General features: G+C 35.8%; 1 protein-coding gene across 1 annotated transcript; it reads left to right on the forward strand.

Annotated features, from left to right (window-relative positions):
• The first annotated feature begins 3,423 nt into the window (after positions 1-3,423).
• Positions 3,424-14,782, forward strand: ywhaqb (tyrosine 3-monooxygenase/tryptophan 5-monooxygenase activation protein, theta polypeptide b). The gene is made up of 6 exons (XM_059520581.1): positions 3,424-3,583; positions 4,914-5,305; positions 11,654-11,777; positions 12,734-12,897; positions 12,991-13,086; positions 13,437-14,782. Exons 2-6 carry the CDS (start codon positions 5,012-5,014, stop codon positions 13,494-13,496), a joined length of 738 nt encoding a protein of 245 aa, XP_059376564.1. The 5' UTR covers positions 3,424-3,583; positions 4,914-5,011; the 3' UTR covers positions 13,497-14,782.
• The last annotated feature ends 1,204 nt before the right edge of the window (positions 14,783-15,986 follow it).

Below are 15,986 nucleotides of genomic sequence, written 5' to 3' on the forward strand. Positions count from 1 at the left end.
ATATATATATATATATATATATATATATATATATATATGATTAATGGGTAGAAAGTAAAGAAAATTAAGGAAATAGTCAATTTGAATGGGCTGTAACATTAACAATTGACGCAAGAAGAAGAAAAGAACAGATCTCTTTGTTGCTGTGTTAAAGCTGTGTAGCGGATCCAACGCTACATGCTCACCGAAGAATGATCACAATGGTGAAAGGACAGAAAATTAGAGTGCCAAGGGCCAATTACACCCCCTTCACTCCTACACACTCACACACAGCCATGCAGAGTATGAAATACACCCTCGTCTCATTCAATCTGATTGCCTACACAACTCCCAGAGCCCACCCACCTACGTAACTGCTACATCCCCCCGGTCTCCTCATTTACAGTGGGAAAGCAATAAGGTAATCAGTTCTCCAGGTCTGAGCACTTTCAGCAGGGGCTTTGATGTATCCACTGAGACAAGGTTATTGTATTTTTCATATGGTAATTAGAACAGAATCTAATTTATGTAAAGATTGATGATTGTGTTGAACCAGTGTAGTTAAACCGATCATGTTTGTACTGTGTGAAATAGTAGACAGGTAAACGATTTAGTTTAAAGGAAAATTTGGACAGGGTCAAGTGCAACATTGACCATGTGTTTGAGTCTTTATATGCAGCATAGCTTGCTGTTTTTGCTTATTGGTGGGCGGATTGTACGTTTTATGTGGAACAGCTCTTTTAACACCTACATAGTTGATACTGCATATGGATCTCTAAGACCACAGGCTTAAAAAAACTGAATATATCTTCTGTTGAAAAAGCTTGTAGTCCGTCTGCTCTCTTATTAGCCGTCTGTTTCTGTATCCTATGTATCCATACACACACAAGCAGCCATTTTCAGGACTTTGTTGTATGTCGGTGGATGTCTTTGTTCCTCTCTGACAGAAACTGATGTCACATATTGATTCCCCTCAGGCGGTGTGACCATGACACAGGACCTGTGACAGCACCATCACTGACAGATTGCTCAAAGCTGCTGCTTCATTCACCAACACAGCACATTTCACTTACTTTTTATAATTACAACTTTTGGTAACACATTTCAGTAAGGTTTAGGTATACACTGGTGGCCAAAAGTTTGGAATAGTTCAGATTTTTATAGAGTAAGTCTCTTGTGCTTACCAAGGCAGTATTTATTTGGTCAGAATAGAAGTTGCGGCACACAAATCATTTTAAAGTTTGGGATTTAAAAAAAAATGGAGAAATTAATTATTTTACTCAGTGCAACTCTAATAATAGAGAGAAAAGAGAATAATGTTACAAATAAATGCTGTCCCATTAATAAAAATCACAGTTTCCACAAAATATGAAAGGGATAAAAATTATAACAATAAATGAATAAATCTGTCATCATTTAATCACCCTTATGTTATTCTAAACCTGTATGAGTTTCTTTCTTCTGTTGAAAACATATAGGATATTTTTAAGAATGTTGGTAAATAAATAGTTGCTGGACGTCAATGGCAACCACCATTCTTCAGAATATCCTATATGTTCAACAAAAGAAATTCATACTTGAACAACATGGGGCCAAGTAAATTATGACAGAATATTGTTTTTTGGGTGTACAATCTCTTTAAGCAGCAAAAACTGTTGTCGACATTGATAATAATAGGAACCATTGTTAATAACTGAGCACCTATAGTTTTTTCTATTACCTATTATATGTTTCTAGCAATTACTAGATTATCAGAATAATTTCTGAAGGATCATGTGACAGTGAAGACTGGAGTAATGATGCTGAAAACTTAGCTTTGTCATCACAGGAATAAATTACATTTTAAAATATATTCAAATAGAAAACTTTTAAATTGTAAAATATATCTGTACATATGTTATTCATTTGCTAGTTGTAGTGTTCAAAGAAAGTAAATGGACAGGAACGCATCATGGATTCTTTCCTTCTACTCTTCTACTCTCAACAGCTATATATATATATATATATATATATATATATATATATATATAAATGTGTTTTTTTTTTTTTTTTAATGGGATGTAGGTTGTTTGTGTAGGCCATGGCGTGACCTGCTGGAGTTTAACACATCACTTTTCAAAGGGGATTTTACAAGCCTTCTCCTCCGTGAGCTGAGCCTGGTCTTTGCCAATGCAGGCTGTGTGTGAGACACTGAAATCCAGCTTCTTTCTAAAATAGATGAGCTTCAGCTAAAACCAAGTAGGGTGTGAGTTGTATAAATACTAAAATTCCAATTTTTTTTTAAATATCTGAAAAATTACCTGTTTAATTTACTTAAAGTCTTTCATCATTTTGGACAAAATTTATACCACCTATGTTTTACTTACTACAGTCACTGTGAGTTATCGTGTGTTTAAATGGATGAATATACTTTCACCTGTTCAGACAAAGCTAGGATGTCAGAATTTGTCATACATTCAGCCCCACCCAGTTACTCAATCTGATAGTTACCTCACAGGAAATTGACTGTGGAGTGCAAAACATGCTTCAACAAGTTAAAGGGCCTTTTGTCGAATTGGACACTCTAGAGGTTTTAGGCTCTAGGGATAATTAGTGTAATAGTTTTTTCTCTGCTGTATTTTATGTATTATATTTCTATCTACAAATATTAAAAGTGTATTATACACTGTCAATCAAATGTTTGGGGTAATGCACTGAAAATTCAGCTTCCATCACAATAATAATAAAATATATAAAATTGTAACAATATTTCACTTTTTTTCAGTTTTTACTGTACTTTTGATCATCAGACTAAATCTTCGTGACACCAAGACTGTTTTTTATTTATTTTTTATTCTATAAAAATTTGTGTCCTTAATATTTTAACATGAAGTAAACATTTTATAAAAGCAAAAATGCACTTGATGCCAGTTGTAAATTAAGTCAGATGATTTGCAATGACAGCTTTGTAAAGATGTCCTTTAGGCATGGTTATATTAATAATGTGAAACAGCCACTTCTACTTTATTGTTTATGTGTAAGTGTATGTTTTCAGAATACTTTACATCTGAGCTGGGATTGCAGCATCTTTTCTTTTTTTTTAAGAGCTTAACTCTGTACATTTTTGCAAAACCCAAACAAATCTCGTATGGAATTAACTAGAAAGGAACCAAAGCAATTATCTTTGAAATCTTTATAATTAGAGAGATGGTCTTTGGGTCTCAGTAGGTAGGCTAGATCTGCTGTTGCTGCATCCACTTCCCAATCATGATGCTGATGGTGATGCTTGGGGATGAGTAGGAGGAGGGGGGATCACCATAGCAATAGTGACGTCATCCCCCGTGCTCTAATTGGAGGAAACCCCGTGGCTACAAGTCAGAGTCTACGGGGCAACCGAACGCATTCATATCGGCCCGCCTCCGTGCCCCGCGCTAATCAGCTATTCGATGATCATCTGTAGTATAACGCGTGACAGGAGGGAAACGCGGCATCTGATTGGCTGACAGGAGGGGATTAGCGACGTCCTACGGTAATACTTTCGATTGTCTTTCTCCACTACGTTTTTTCCCCTAACCATCCAATCTCAAAGGCTATCAATCCGGTGGAGTCAACCATTGATCGAGAGGTGAGATGCAGTCTCATTTATTTCAGCTTTAAAGTTTTATGTTAATTTATTGTACAAGTTTATATTCGTATATACAATTTGTATTGTTTCAATGGACGGCGTAGTCGGTATAACCGCGCGGTCGGTTGAGAGTCAGGAGGGGCTGCCAAACTGCGTCCATATCGATCTGGAAAAAGGCTTGATTTGCTTATTACAATGTAGTAAACATTTATTTACCTTTTTATGAAACGCTTGTATTCTCCGACTGCATATTTGTTATATATTTTGTGTTGTCTAAAATAATAACCCATCGATGTTAAAGGCGGGTCGTCAAATTGCTACACTTGCTTTTTAAAAAGATAAAAAAATATATTTATATATCTTTATTTTGATCTAGATAGAGCTATTTGTGGTATAAATTAAAATGTTTTAATATATGGTCATATGCATATCTGACTGCTGAGATTGTCAAATTAACGCCAGTAACAGTAACAGTCAAATTAATAGTGAGCCAGTAACGTTAACGTTAATCTCATTGCTACGGAAATCAGGCTGGATTTCATTGATTCATATCGACTCCGTATGATTGTGATCGGTGTATTGAACTGCAGTGTCCCATTTTGTTTATTTAAGATGGAATTTTAAATAAAACAGAGGGTCCACTTTAAATATATGCTCATTTTAGTGAACTGGGCAGGGCTGTACGGATCACACTGACACAGATGTGACACAGAGGCTGCACACAAACACCATTTTCGTGTCTCCAAACCTAGAGACTTAACGTTAACTTACCTAACGTTACCTCGACAGCATCTGTCAAAACGCGCCCCCGATTTCCTGTTTTGGTAGGCAACTCACGAGGTTTCAAGACGAATTTTAGTATGTGTGGAGAATGAAAGTGTAAGATTCAAACGGAACGTTTAGTTTGGGATTTTGAGTCATTTCAGTGATTCGAATCTTTTGAATCATTTACCAAAAAGATTTGTTCAGTGACTCTTTCTAACCGTTACGCCAGTAGATGGCGATAAATTTGTCTTTTGATATGAACGATTCATTGAATCACACCTGGTTCCTTTCGTTCAGCAGCGGGATATCCGTTTATTCAGTTCATTAATGACAAGACCTCAGTCTTAGAGATCAAAAATTGTGTTTTTGTTGCTAAAATGCTCCACAACTTGTATTGAAAACTTGTGCAAAATTCTGCCTTTGAAATCACAAAATAGACGCACGCTTCAAAAGGAAGACCGTCAATGTATGGTAGTGAACAGAATGATTGGTTTGCATAAATGATTCGTGACCACTATTCTCTAATCAATATTATGAAGTCTGACTGTCATTATCTTCCTCTCAGCCTCTCCAGGGATTAAGCAGCGGTTAATTTCCCCCCATTAATCAGTCGAGTGTCCTATAGACCTAGAAACACTCACAGACTTAAAGAAAAGCAGCAGGATGGACAGAACAGAGCTCATCCAGAAGGCGAAGCTGGCCGAGCAGGCCGAGCGGTATGATGATATGGCGAGCTGTATGAAGTGTGTGACTGAAGCTGGGTCTGAGTTGTCTAATGAGGAGAGAAACCTGCTATCTGTCGCCTATAAGAATGTGGTGGGCGCCCGGAGGTCTGCCTGGAGGGTCATCTCCAGCATTGAGCAAAAGACCGAAGGAAATGACAAGAAACTGCAGATGGTGAAGGAATACCGGGAGAAAGTGGAGAATGAACTGCGGGATATCTGCAACGACGTGCTGGTGAGTTTACACATCCATACAATGTAAAAGAATAGTGTAAAATATCTAGATAAAATAATTTTTCATTAGCAATGGATGAACAGGTGGAAAGAAAATAACAGTCACAATTAAGAACAGAAATGTCTGTGACAGGGCTACACAGTTAATCCAAATAAAACCAAATCTGTGATATGGCTTTGTGTGATTTATCAATGAATTAAATAAATACATCCCTGTTTTAGAGCTAAGCATGGCACCGTGTTCATTTACACACAAGCAGCTCAGGAGCTGGTGTTTTCAGCAGGAAAAGCTGCTCCGAACACAAACTCATCTCTACGTGCTCTCTGTTTGGGTCACTTATATTGTGCTTTTTGGAACACCATGTGCCATCTTCCCAAATAATGTTTGGCAAGTGCTTGTAAAACGGCTGTTGTGAACAAAGAGAGCCTTCAAAGTCTTCTGGCAGTGTTTTGCCAAAATAATAGCTTTAAGGTTTAATAATAAAAAAGGCAATATATAGTAATAATACTTTTGTATGAATATTTGACCAAATTCTTTTGGCCATATTGTGCAGCCCTACACAGCAAAAGTTGTCATCAGAAAAAGTGCAATCACAATTAATTATTTTCCCCAAATAGTGCAGCCCTAGTCTGTAATAACTACTAATCCAAATCAGTATGCAAATGGTTGTCATTTTTGGCTTTTAGTTTGTTTGTTTAAAGTAACATACAATTGGAATATGTACATTTCAGTGGTCTTTGCTGAATTAATGACATTTTGAATATAAGCACAGATATGATTTGACCATATTCATATGTGTGTATCATATTAGTATATGTTCACCACGTGTGTGTGTGTGTGTGTGTTAGACGTAACATGGAAGAGAATATGTCCTCTTTTCTGGTGGAACCGCAGCCCAGTTTTGGCTCTCGCTGGAGACGAGGGTGTCTATATTAAGGGGAGCATGCACAGTCTTGCACAAGGACAGTCACCGTCTCATTATTTTTATATGTAAAATATGCAGTGATGAGTCCAATTTGAAGCCACGCAGTTTGTATTTAATAGCTTTATGTAAAATAAACCTACCATTATCTAATTTGTGTGATGTAAAAAGAGAAGTGTTTCCTGATAGACACTTTCCACAGAAGGAAGTGTTTGTTTATATAATCAAATCATGGCCCTGACTGTGATGAGATGATCAAAGTTCAGCAGTGTGTGTGTGTGTGTGTGTGTGTGTGTGTGTGTGTGAAGGTGCATTCAGGTGCAGTTTAATAATGCTTTCTGAATGTCAGCTGGGTAATAGTGAGCTATGCAGTTCCTCATTCTCAATGCTTGTGCTACTGGTGGAATACTTTAGCCTTATCCACTCAGACATGTTGTTTCTTTAAATAAATGCAATAATGTCTAATGATGCCTGAAGGAGGTTTGTTCTAAAAATGGATGTGGTTTATTTTCTCACAAAGAGCTGAAATGGTAGCTCTTATTGTGGTCTGTTCATTCATAGAGAAAACCATAACTAATTACTACTATTAGACCATGTTTTATGGGTGTTGCATAGACAATTGCTATATCTATTATTATAGAACAATATTGTAAAATTCACTAATGTCTTATGTAGTAGTCAACCAGTGTGTGAGGTGATATCTAGGTGGCTTATATATGCATAATACAATTTAGTGACAATGTGAGCTATATAAAAAAAATATTTAATAAGTATTGGATAAAAATCTAACACTGTTATTAGTGTTTTAATCTTTAAAAACTACTAATAATTTAAAAGTAATCTTTAGCAAATCTCAAAATTACTAACCAATGTTAATCTTTCTTAATGTACATAATGTAATGATGCCCAAGTCCAGGTAGAATTTAAAACATTTGATTTTAGTGTTTTATTTTAATTTATTTGGACAAAATAGTATAGAATATTAAAGACGTGCTGTTTCTGAAATTCTTATAGAAGACAACAGTAACATTGTGATTAACTATTAACAAAATTCTAATACTTAAAAAAAGCCCTATAAACATGTCGCGATTAGAAATTCACAATAGTTAGAATGTAGATGGACAAATTTCTGTTTCATGCCAACTTCGGCCATTTATCATTTATCTGACAAATACAGTTAAAAATGTATTGGTTTTATCAGTTTCTACCTGGACTTCCAGAAAGTTCTTCATGTGGAAATAGAAAGCATTCACAATCAGTCACTGTCTTTCTTGTAAGTCAGTGGTGCTGTTAGCAGTGGTTTTGCTGTAGTCCAGTTTAAACCCATGTAAGTGCTGGACTGTGTTTGTTCAGTGAGTCATGGCCGTTTCTATGCACAGCTTTAGCGAGAACTCCAGCTTGATTTCCCAGCTCGTCTGTGATGGCTGAGGGTGTATCTGTGACTCATCTCACTGTTGAATCTGCTCTGGCATCAAGGTTGTTCCACACCCCCACCTGTCCAGACAGCCTGCCACATGCTGCCAGCTCTCATACTCTCAGTAGGGAGGACTACACTCAATGAACAAGGTTTTCCTCCATTTATGATTCATTTATATTTGTTGAACATCAGGGGAATGCATGAAGACATTCGCCTGTGTGTGTTCATGATCAACAACTAAAAATATTTGGGGTCTGACCATAATTATCTCAAAATGTATTGTATAATGTGGTGGATTTGTAACAAAAAAAAAGAGGAAAGGTCTTTGGCTCCCAGAATGTACAGAAATTTGAAAAGTGATTTCTCTAAATTCTTCCCTTTTATAGAACCGCCACTAAAATATTAAAGCTTAAACAAAGATGACTTGTTAATCTCACTTTTTTTTTTAACCCATTCAGTTGTTGGAAGTGTAGTCGACCATCCTTGGTGTATTTTATGGTTCAAAAGTTTGGGGTTAATGAGATTTCTTTTAAAGGGGTCATATGACGTTGCAAAAAATAACTTTGTTTTGTGAATTTGGTGTAATACAATGTGTTTATGTGGTATAACTATTTAACACATACGATCACACCGGTGTGATCAGTCTTGGCTGGTCCCTGAAGCGTACGATCACATCGGTGTGATTAGAACTTTCAGTGCGTCACGTCATCAACTGCTGATTTTAAATCCGCTTTTGCCCTTTGGCTGGGCGCAGAGCCAGATCGGATGTGCTTAGCTCTTGTCATATTAACACAAATATTCAGTGTTTTCAACCATAAAATGCTTATTTTAGGATTCAGATATTTAAATACACATAAGTACTAGCAAAAACATACATTTACAGTTTGTAAAATACACGCTGATGTCTATGGAAACGGCAATAATGACCCTTACAAATATCAGACTACATGTTTTTATTGATATCATATTCAGATTGTGTAGGTAACTATAAAGCAGTGGTCACCAATCTCGGTCCTGGAGGGCCGCTGTCCTGCAGAGTTTAGCTCCAACCAGCTCCAACACACCTGTTTGAAAGTCAGTATGCCTAGTGAGATCTTGATTATCTGGTTCAGGTGTGTTTAATTGGTGTTGGAGCTAAACTCTGAAGGACAGCTGCCCTCCAGGACCGAGATTGGTGACCCCTGCTATAAAGTTTACTCTGCCCTTCCTTCAAGTTTACCGGAGACCTACTTCAACATGAGGATGAATTTGCGTGTTGTAAATCCCACAGCTCGCATTCAGCACAAACTAACATGGCGGCATCCATCACCTGGTATAGACCCACTAACACAGTCGATATAAAAGTGTTTAAACTACCAAATATATTTACTTGCACATATTTCAGAATCAGAATATCAGATATTTCATAATATAGTGAGCATGTTTGTAAATATTTTGAATAAAACGGGAAAAACGATCTATTGCGGCTGTGTTGTGTCACATGACAAGCATGACACGTCACCATGGAAACAATAAGGAGGTACACTCTAAAATAACGGTCGCCTAAAAAAAAAGAATATTTTAAACTCACATGCGAAAGGGTTAAGTTTCAAAACACATTATTTTCCACATACTGTACATTATTGTTGCTCCTCTATGCGCTGCCTTTCTGAAATGCTCCGATTTTTACAAAGCTCATCATTCTGAAAAGCGAGGTGTATGCTGATTGGCCGAATACCTTAAGTGTGTGATAGAAATATTACGCTCCTCACCATACTGTGATTCATTGTCCCGGTGTGACGAGACAAAAACAATAACACCCATTGAAAACAAGGCATCCATTGGGGACATGATTACTGATTATAATGACTTATACTGTCTTTTTACGTGTTGAGTTGGATCGTGCTTCTTCTACACTGCTCAAAACTCAGGTTTGAATCGTCAGTTGCAAATTCTTTAAATATGAAAGCATACTTACAGGTTGTGAGTCAGAAGCACCAGACTGTCCTTGTAAAGTTGGAACTGCCTAACTTTATAGAAACAGCCTTTGTGTGTTGATGGCATTATAGTCTACCTTCCCAGGAAACTGTCCTCCTGAATATTTGGGTCGAACTGTTCTGGAACAGTGTTGTAAATACAACTTAATCACTGATTTCTAGTTGTTTCCTCTTTTGAAGTAGTTTCGCTTTCACATGAAACTCACAGCGTCTCCACAACATGGCGGGCAGCAACAATACTACAGTGATAATCAAAGTTACACCTTCTTTCTTTGCGTAAACATTTGGGCAGTGTTATGCAAATCTTCCCACACAGTGATGTAGGCATGTGGGGACATGTTTAAACGAGGCATTTTAAGAGGGCGTGGACGAGTCTTAACTTTTATAAAGAATATCTCTCTGAGACTTTAGTCTTTGCAACTTTAGGGATTTTTTTTATGCACAAACATCTTGTAAGACTCCAAAGAGAAAGAAAAACTTGAAATTGCATCATATGACCCCTTTAAAGACTTTGTTCAGCAAAACTCAAAAATACAGTTAAAACCGTAATATTGTGTCTCCAGTCTTCAGTGTCACGTGATCCTTCAGAAATCATTCTGATTTACTGATTTGATAAAACATTTCTTATTATAACTATTGAAAGTCACTGTTGTGTTGCTTAATATTTTTGTGGAAATGGCTATGTTTATTTTAGTTTTTTTTGATGAATAGAATGTTCAAAAAACATAAATGAAATAGAATCTTTTGTGACGTAAAAGTCTGATTTTACTTTGAATAAGTGTTTTTAAGTTTTTTTTTTCTCAGTTGTACCTGAAAAGGTAATGCAAGTGCATCCACATAAATAAGGATTGTCACAATGATTGTTAAGGACATTTTGGGTTTGGATGCTCAGTTGTGTGCTATTTTATATGCATCTGCTTTTAGTCTTCTCAGAAGCTTCTACATTTTTATGACAGAAATGGGATGCTGGAATAGCACTGACCTGGGTTCTCTGGATTGGTCATCAATGACTGCCATCTTTGTGCAGAGAATCCTTGACAAGTGTGAAGAATGAAAAAACTTGTCTGGCAAGACTTTCTACTCAGGCAAGCAAGAAGAAACAGGCCCTCATGCCATTCTTACGCTTTTGGTTTTGTTTGTTTTGAAGCTTCTGGGTGCAGTTTGTGCTCCTCAAGCCAAAACATTATTTAAAACATTACTTAAAATTAGAAAATCTGTCATTTACTCATTTCACTCCAAACCTGTATGATTTTCCTTCCATGGAACACGAAAGGAGTTGTTTTGAAAAACAGTACAAGGGAAGTCAAGTGGCTTTCATTGTAAGCCCAAAATCATGTAATATTCTACAAAACAAAGTAAGTCATTCAGGGGGAGTAAATGTTGACACCTTTTTTTATTTTTGGGTGAACTATCCCTTTAATCACTGAGAGAGCAATAAAATGTTGGACTATCCTAGATTTGAGCAAACCTCTGCTGATCTGAAGCCGAGCTGATCTGTTTCCAAATGATTTCTGTTGTCAAGCAGAATGCTGTGAAGTGTAGGAGGATGGAGAGAAATATTAAGCTCTTGATGGTGTATTTTCTGACCTGTTCTTACCATAGCGTGGTAAGGAGTGGGTCATATAGTATCTTATGATGTTGCGTTGGCCTTTCTGCGGTAAACTGTGGTTAATCTGGTATTTACTCATGCCTTAAAGCTGTTTCTTTCACTGAAACAGATTACTGCTGAAGCAGTCTTAGACGGGTAGATGGAGGCAAAGATGGAGAGTTTCTGATAGGGGCTAGTCTCTAAAACAGAGATTAAACTTAATCCTGGACTAAAATGAAGGAGGGACATTCCTTAAAACTACTTTGAGTCGGCATGGGAACAGCACTAACAGGAGGATGAGCTGATATTTAACCTGTATTTAAGGTCATTCACCTGGTGGTTTGGTTTGCATGATTCTTGTAGCCTAAAGAAATGACATTAAAGTGTCTAAATGTGGACTTCAAGCTTTTCCACCATTTGAATTCTTTCTTTTATTCTTCTACAGGAGCTGCTGAACAAATATTTAATCCAGAATTCCACAAATCCTGAGAGCAAAGTCTTCTACCTGAAGATGAAGGGCGACTACTACAGATACCTTGCTGAAGTCGCGTCAGGAGACGACAAGAAAAGTAAGAATGCTTGACTGCTGGTTTTGTGGGTTTTACAAGCATTTCTGTTAAATGTAGGACTGGACTTTCCTTGGTATGATGTTATGGGAAACATCTAAACAAGGGGATGTTTGTCTTGTGTCTAAGTATAGGCTGATCATTATCTGCTCAATAGAGATACTCTTTACCAGCAACAAATATTTTACGTGTTTTTTTTTTGGCTCATATTAGTAATTTCATATTTATATTTTTTTTGGATGACCTACCGGTAGTTTTAGTATTGTTTCTTTTTGTAGCTTTGTAGCCATCAACAGTAAGGATTTTGTTTCTGCTGGCAAAATATATTTTTTAAACATTTTAAAAAGTATATATATTTATATTATTATTATTTATTATATTAGCTAACATTTTTGTGCAAGTATTTATGGTAATATAATTGTTTATTGTATTTTTTTATTTAATATTTATTTTAGTTATTTAGTTAGTTAATATTTTTTGTTTTCTTCTTATTAGCTATTTATGTGCAAGTTAAACTAAACATGTATAATATTTGAATAACAATATTTATATTTATTGTAGCATTTTTATTTATATATCTTTTGTTTTTATTTAAAAAAAATTTTTAATTTGTAACAAAAAGTAGAAATTGCAATGCTAAAGAATTCATGATTGCAATTTTGCTTATGAAGATGCAAAATATTACACTGGTTAATGACTATGAACCATAGTTTTCTTGCATTTTCAACATTGTCATTTATGTTAGCAAGCTTGATAATGTAACATTTAAATCATAATTTTCAAAAATAGTTTAGCAAAAAAATTGCAAGACAAATGCATGTACATCAGTGAATGCAAGATTTAGTCAAATCAGCACTGGCCTGTAACTTCATCATATTATTGAGTGCTTCGTCAACATTTTTGTAGCTGATATGATTTGCGAGCCTAAAAAAGTATATGTATATATATTGTTTTTACAGCAACCATAGAGAACTCTCAGGATGCTTATCAGAAAGCATTTGATATAAGCAAGACAGAGATGCAGCCCACACACCCCATACGTCTGGGTCTGGCCCTCAACTTTTCTGTCTTTTTCTACGAGATCCTTAACTGTCCAGAAAAGGCCTGCGCCCTTGCTAAACAGGTACTTTTCAAATAACCATGCTGGCAGTATATCTTACATTGTTTGATATATAAACTTTACATTATTTATGAATGTGTTTTTGTACAAATTTAGGCTTTTGATGAGGCCATAGCAGAGCTTGACATGCTGCATGAAGAGTCTTACAAAGATAGTACTCTTATCATGCAGCTACTGAGAGACAACCTCACAGTAAGTAACAGCAGAGAAATATTATTTTCAAATATGACCAGTTATGATTTGATAGTTGTGTGATGTGCAATTTAAGAGATCAGTCAAGGAGAAAATGGCCATTGTTTTCAGTATTGTTCTCATTCACAAACTATTAAAACATCTTTGTTAATTTAAACATAGCTTAGATGAAAATCAAAGAAACTAACTGAAATAATACTATAATATACCGACATAACAATATTTAGAAATACTAAATTTATAATGAAAAAAAGAAAAAAAGATTTTGTTTAAAATATTAATAAAAATTGTAATAGTGTATAATAATACTGAATGTGTTCTGACCATGACATATTCTCCTCTTCCACCAGTTATGGACATCCGACAACGCTCCAGATGAGGCAGAAGCAGGCGACGGAGGAGAGAACTAGACCACACGCTCCTTCAACAAAGAAAATGACCTTTTTACACATCTCCATTCCTCATCACTCCATCCCAGAATTCCTCCAGTAAAGATCAAACCCATGATTAATGAAGAGCTGTTTATGAAAAAAAAAAAATAAGAATAATCATTTAGTCCTTTCACGGTGCAGCTTTTGGACAAGAAAAGAAAGATATTTGGGGAGAACCCCTGTTCCTTAGTTTGTTTGTCTTGGCCTTCCATAATGTGCAGTTTCTGCTGTAGGAAAGTATGACTAGTGTCATTTTATACAAACATAATCTTAAAGTGATAGTTAATGCCTGGAAATTGATTCACGAATAAATTAAAAGGACATGCATTTAATCACAGGTAAGTCTGAGACTAAAAAAGTAATTGCAGGGATATTAAAAGCATTTTGATAACCATATACACCTACTGTATCTTGAACTTTAACACTCTTACCTGTTTCACCTCAGCACTACCACGGGTCGTGCACTTCCACTGGAACCAGTGGTCAGTCACGCTTTAGATAGTTCAATATGGAAATTAAAAAGCTGCCTTTCAGATTTTACTTGGAAATATTAGCATCTGCAGTGGTATGTAGTATCTGATGGTCCTCGGTTTATAAACGGTTTAATAATATATTAACTGTTTTTCACTTGATTTTGGCCTGTTTAGTGTTCCTTTTACTTTTATTTTATGGAAATCGAAATCATCCATAGAAATTTGTAACCATTTGTAAGACGACTTAAGTCTTATTTGATTTGATTTGTTCAGTAATGCTGTGTTAAAGTGAAACTGTTTGGTTAGCAGTACCCCACTAGCATGCAGACCAATTCTGACCAAATCTGTGGCACAGTTTGGTAATATGGTTTTGAGGGTCACGTATAAATGACCCACTCTAGAAATTAGTTTTACATAACGCACATTATGAATGATAGAAACCAGGAACGAGCATCTTGATTTTGACTGCTAGTGGTGAATTTGTGTTGGTGGCAAATAACATTGCCTGTGTATGTCCAGAACACTGGAATGGGAATCATTTGCCATATTGCCAATATTAAAGATCTGTTCAGTACTTTTCATTGCATTGTGCACAGGTGTGTGGTTGTCCAGAGAGTGTCATTATAGATTCGACCACTATTATATGTTTTGTTTCTCCTTTATGTCTATTATTCTATTGTGTATGTGATTTTTATTTCCCCCCCATGAATTTTAGTCTCACAAAAGCCTTGTGAAAATGTTTTATGCCCTATGTATGTTATGTAACATGCTTAATTACATTTTATAAACCAATTAACGGTCTTCTGTTTTTTTTATTGTTTTTTTTATGGGGGGGGGGGGGGGGGGGGTAACATTGGATGCCAAACATATAATTCAAAGCTCAATCCTTCAAAATTATTTTTTTTATATTTTATTAGTAACGTATTGCACTGGAAAAAGGCAGGAAGATACATATATACACACACAGTAGTCAACATTTGAAGTGCACGTGGATAAAACAAGATCAAAGTTGTCCTGAGACAACAACTTTGATGAAAGGTTTTAAAAATCCTGGAAATATTAATTAGAAGTTTATTTACTCTTAACTTTTACCCAAATATTACACTAAAAATGGAATATTGAGACATTATAACTCGTATAATAGTATATAATGGTATTATACATGCTTCAGCACCCTCAGTTGCCAAGTAAAGCTGCAGCCTGCGGATAGGGTATGCATACCCATAGTATGCATACCTACCTGATTGGTCCGATCGTCTTTCATAGACATACATGATAGGAAATGTGTACGTAGTTGGTGTAGGACGGAGTATGTTGTTTAAAAAGCTAAAAACGCTGTGGAGTTTTACAAAGCCTTCATTATAATGCACAGTTGTTTATTGTTAACTTGACTCACTATTTCTGACTTATTATATCACGAGATGTTAGCTGCTGCAAGTTTAATCTTCTGGGCCAGTCGAATTCACGAATGAATCATTGGGACATTCTAAAACGCTTAACGTGAAAGTACGTGGCTTAATGCATTAAAATCGCTTTTTAAAAAGACCAAACTCAGTAAACAAATTATTAATAAAGCATTCTATTCACAGACAATCAGATATGATACGTTTAATTACGCATTAAACATTTTCCTCCCATAACCTGCTTGTCTGTAAATAGAATGCTTTATTAAAAATTTTTGGTCTTTTAAAAACACCGTTGTAATGCATTAAGCCCTTTTAAAAACGTGGAATGTCCCGAACCATTCCAGCTGATTGAAAAGAATCGGCTCAATAATGGTCACAAAATGGGTATCGGAGGGAGGAGAAAACAATTTAATATATGAATTTAATATAGATAGATGATACTTTAAAGTTTTATCTCAATATTTGACTGCAGTGGCTGTGAGACAACTGCATTAAAATAAGAGCAGAGCACGTGCTCATGAAATTGCGTTCTTTACTATATCAACAGGTTACAGGTATGTCCTTCAGAATCATCACTGGCAGGTAGAAAT

Source organism: Carassius carassius, chromosome 32 (genome assembly GCF_963082965.1).
Source record: "Carassius carassius chromosome 32, fCarCar2.1, whole genome shotgun sequence".
Lineage (NCBI taxonomy): Eukaryota > Metazoa > Chordata > Actinopteri > Cypriniformes > Cyprinidae > Carassius > Carassius carassius.

Bases quoted from the DNA above. Each gene is read 5' to 3' on its own strand.
- ywhaqb (XM_059520581.1), top strand. From the start codon at position 5,012: ATGGACAGAACAGAGCTCATCCAGAAGGCGAAGCTGGCCGAGCAGGCC. The intron at 5,306-11,653 runs GTGAGTTTACAC...ATTCTTCTACAG, and splicing joins ATATCTGCAACGACGTGCTG to GAGCTGCTGAACAAATATTT. The intron at 13,087-13,436 runs GTAAGTAACAGC...CTCTTCCACCAG, and splicing joins TACTGAGAGACAACCTCACA to TTATGGACATCCGACAACGC.